The following is a 2609-nucleotide window of genomic DNA, read 5'->3' on the forward strand; positions in this document are numbered from 1 at the left end:
AAGTACCAACTCCAAGTCATACACTGCAAATATATTGATATATATAAATAGTATTATTGCTAATAATAATTAATTTATATACAAATATTTAAAATTGCTATAAGCACTGGTTCATACCATATCTTTCACACTAAACAAATTTTGAATATAAAGAATATTTCTCCACCAATATTTCGGACAATTTTCGTGTGAAGCTTCCGTTATATAAAACACCGAGGTTTTGCTATACCACGTTGTATTAATTTGCTGTAATCCGATTAATATTAAGTAAGTCGGTGTCAATCTAAAACAGTAGAAGTAGTAAAAAATAAATGAGATATATTTAAAATTACTATTTTATCAATACTAATAAAACTAATATTTTTTTACTATCCTATGTTAGCGTCCAGCCATATACAGTCCTTCAAAACAAAGGATCGTATTTACTAGCGACAAATATACTGGTCAGCAAAAATATTATATTAATACTGTTCCGAAATTTCACTTATCATCTTTAGAATTACCAACTATTATGCATAAATTAATCCTAATATATTAAAAAATTAAAAATATTAAGAAATTGTCTTACCTTATAAATCTTTTAAGGACAACGAGAAAATATAATTTGATCCTAATAGAATAATTAAACGGTTCACTCTTGTCTATATCGCTCTTTAAATACAAGTAAGTGACTAGAAAGCCACCAAAAAATAAAAATGTATCAACAGATAAAGTTCCATTGAACATTACTTGTGCGAATAAATCCTCCGATTTTCTCAAAATCAATTGTCTATTTTCTTAAAATAAAAATTAAAGAAATAAAATAAAATAATAAAGAAAACCTTTGAGAAGTTTAAATGAGATCTCTTTTATTTATATAAATTAAATTGAAACACAATCATTACTAAAAAACTTACCAATATTATCTTTCCCAWAAATTAATRAGTGTATCAAAATAATCCATACCATCGTAATAAATTTTAATCCGTGTATAACCAATAAWGAAGTATTCTGAGATTTCATATTAAATATAATTTTCGTGTTCGAATATGCTGAAAAAGCTAGTAATATTTTACAAACAAATTTGTAGTATTTTGATATTTTCAGTTGACCCTTGTTATTATCGTTTTGCGTATAAGGTTCATCTAAAAAAATAAACGATTTTATATTAAATCATTATTTTTTTGTCCATAAGAATTAGGTATAATAATCCATTCGTTACTAATCACCAATGCGAAGATAGAATGGGTATAAATAATTTCTTATGAAATGATAATAGTTTAAAAGTATGTTGAAACAAAAGTATTGAAAATTATTAAAAAGATTTACCTATCGTTAGAGAATTAACATTTTCACGGTCTTGAGGACAATTGTCATTTTTCTTCAAACGTTTTTGGTATATCAAGACATCGTAGGCCGTTCCTATTATTATTAAAAGGAATGTGAGTACGACTATTARCCTAAAAAAAGACAACAACAAGAAAACATAATTATCTTTATATTTAACGAAGGACTAATATAAATTATAAAAGAATTGTTAGTTTACATCATTGTTATAAATGTTCCACCTAATAACCATCGATGGTCATCGATTAGATCTCTTACTTCAACTAACGTAAAATCAGCTGAATATAGTTCGCCTTTAAAAATAATTCTCTTTCTGAATACRTTTTCTAAAAGAATAGCAAGTTGATCCTTGGAACAGGATGATGGTAAGCACATACCAAGTATTATCATATCCTACGAAAAAAAAATCAAAATATTTAATAAAATTGTATTAAAATAACTAATTTAATTTTGAATAGAAACTTACTTCCTTGGGTATTCCAACGTGGTTTTGTAAAGTGCTATTATGTCGAAAATTAGCAACGAAGAATCTCACTTCAAAAGGTGGCAATTCATCCTTGATATTACGATATCTCGAATTGTTTTGTATTAACTTTTCTGATAATACGAGGAGATCCCCGTTTTTTGCGTCTTCGCATTGGCTTCTGCTACCCAACCAATAATTATTTCCATAGATGAATCCTGATTTAGGTTCACCGCTTGCATCGATTACTTGACAAAAAAACAGTAATTAATATTACATCATTTTGAACATCAAATCTAATTTTTTGGGCGGATAATACCATTGATAGGTGGAAAATGGACACATTTTAAGGGACACACTTAGTGTCACTGCCTAAAATGAAGGTGATATTTGGTAATTTTAAAAAAAAAACTGCTGCATGAAATATTTTAAAATTAAGAGGATATATTTATACATTATTAGCGAATATTTACTAAAAATTTCAAATTAAAAGAGGTAATTTTCTGCGAGTTATTCGCTATCTCTACAGTCACTAAAAAAAGAGGTCCTAAACGGCTGCAGCGATTCCGGCTTTCACCGTGGATAAAATAAAAAAAAAGAAATACTGTCAATCTAGAAAGTATTGCCTATACAATGATCTAAAATTGTGAAAAAAATTAGAATTTAACAAAATGGCTGACTTTTAAAAATAAATCGAATTTTACTTATAATTTTGATGATTTTTGGCCCGTCAAAATTACATTTTTTATACAATCGAAAAACTTTTAGGTCATTGTACAGTGAAACATATACGAAATTAGCAGAAAATAAAAACCAAAGC

At 27.0% G+C, this 2609-nt stretch overlaps 1 protein-coding gene across 1 annotated transcript in view; it reads right to left on the reverse strand.

The window, feature by feature from the left end:
• Positions 1 to 2609, reverse strand: part of LOC106792841 (nose resistant to fluoxetine protein 6-like) — a 12150-nt gene that overhangs the window by 1617 nt on the left and 7924 nt on the right. The window contains exons 2-8 of the mRNA XM_014759372.1: positions 1793 to 2037; positions 1526 to 1719; positions 1309 to 1439; positions 897 to 1124; positions 569 to 776; positions 118 to 283; positions 7 to 23 (exon numbers count right to left, since the gene is read on the reverse strand). Coding sequence (XP_014614858.1) covers positions 7 to 23; positions 118 to 283; positions 569 to 776; positions 897 to 1124; positions 1309 to 1439; positions 1526 to 1719; positions 1793 to 2037 — 1189 coding nt within the window. The remainder of the gene's footprint in view (positions 1 to 6; positions 24 to 117; positions 284 to 568; positions 777 to 896; positions 1125 to 1308; positions 1440 to 1525; positions 1720 to 1792; positions 2038 to 2609) is intronic.

Source organism: Polistes canadensis, unplaced genomic scaffold (genome assembly GCF_001313835.1).
Source record: "Polistes canadensis isolate GaletaPanama2010 unplaced genomic scaffold, ASM131383v1 scaffold_835, whole genome shotgun sequence".
NCBI lineage: Eukaryota > Metazoa > Arthropoda > Insecta > Hymenoptera > Vespidae > Polistes > Polistes canadensis.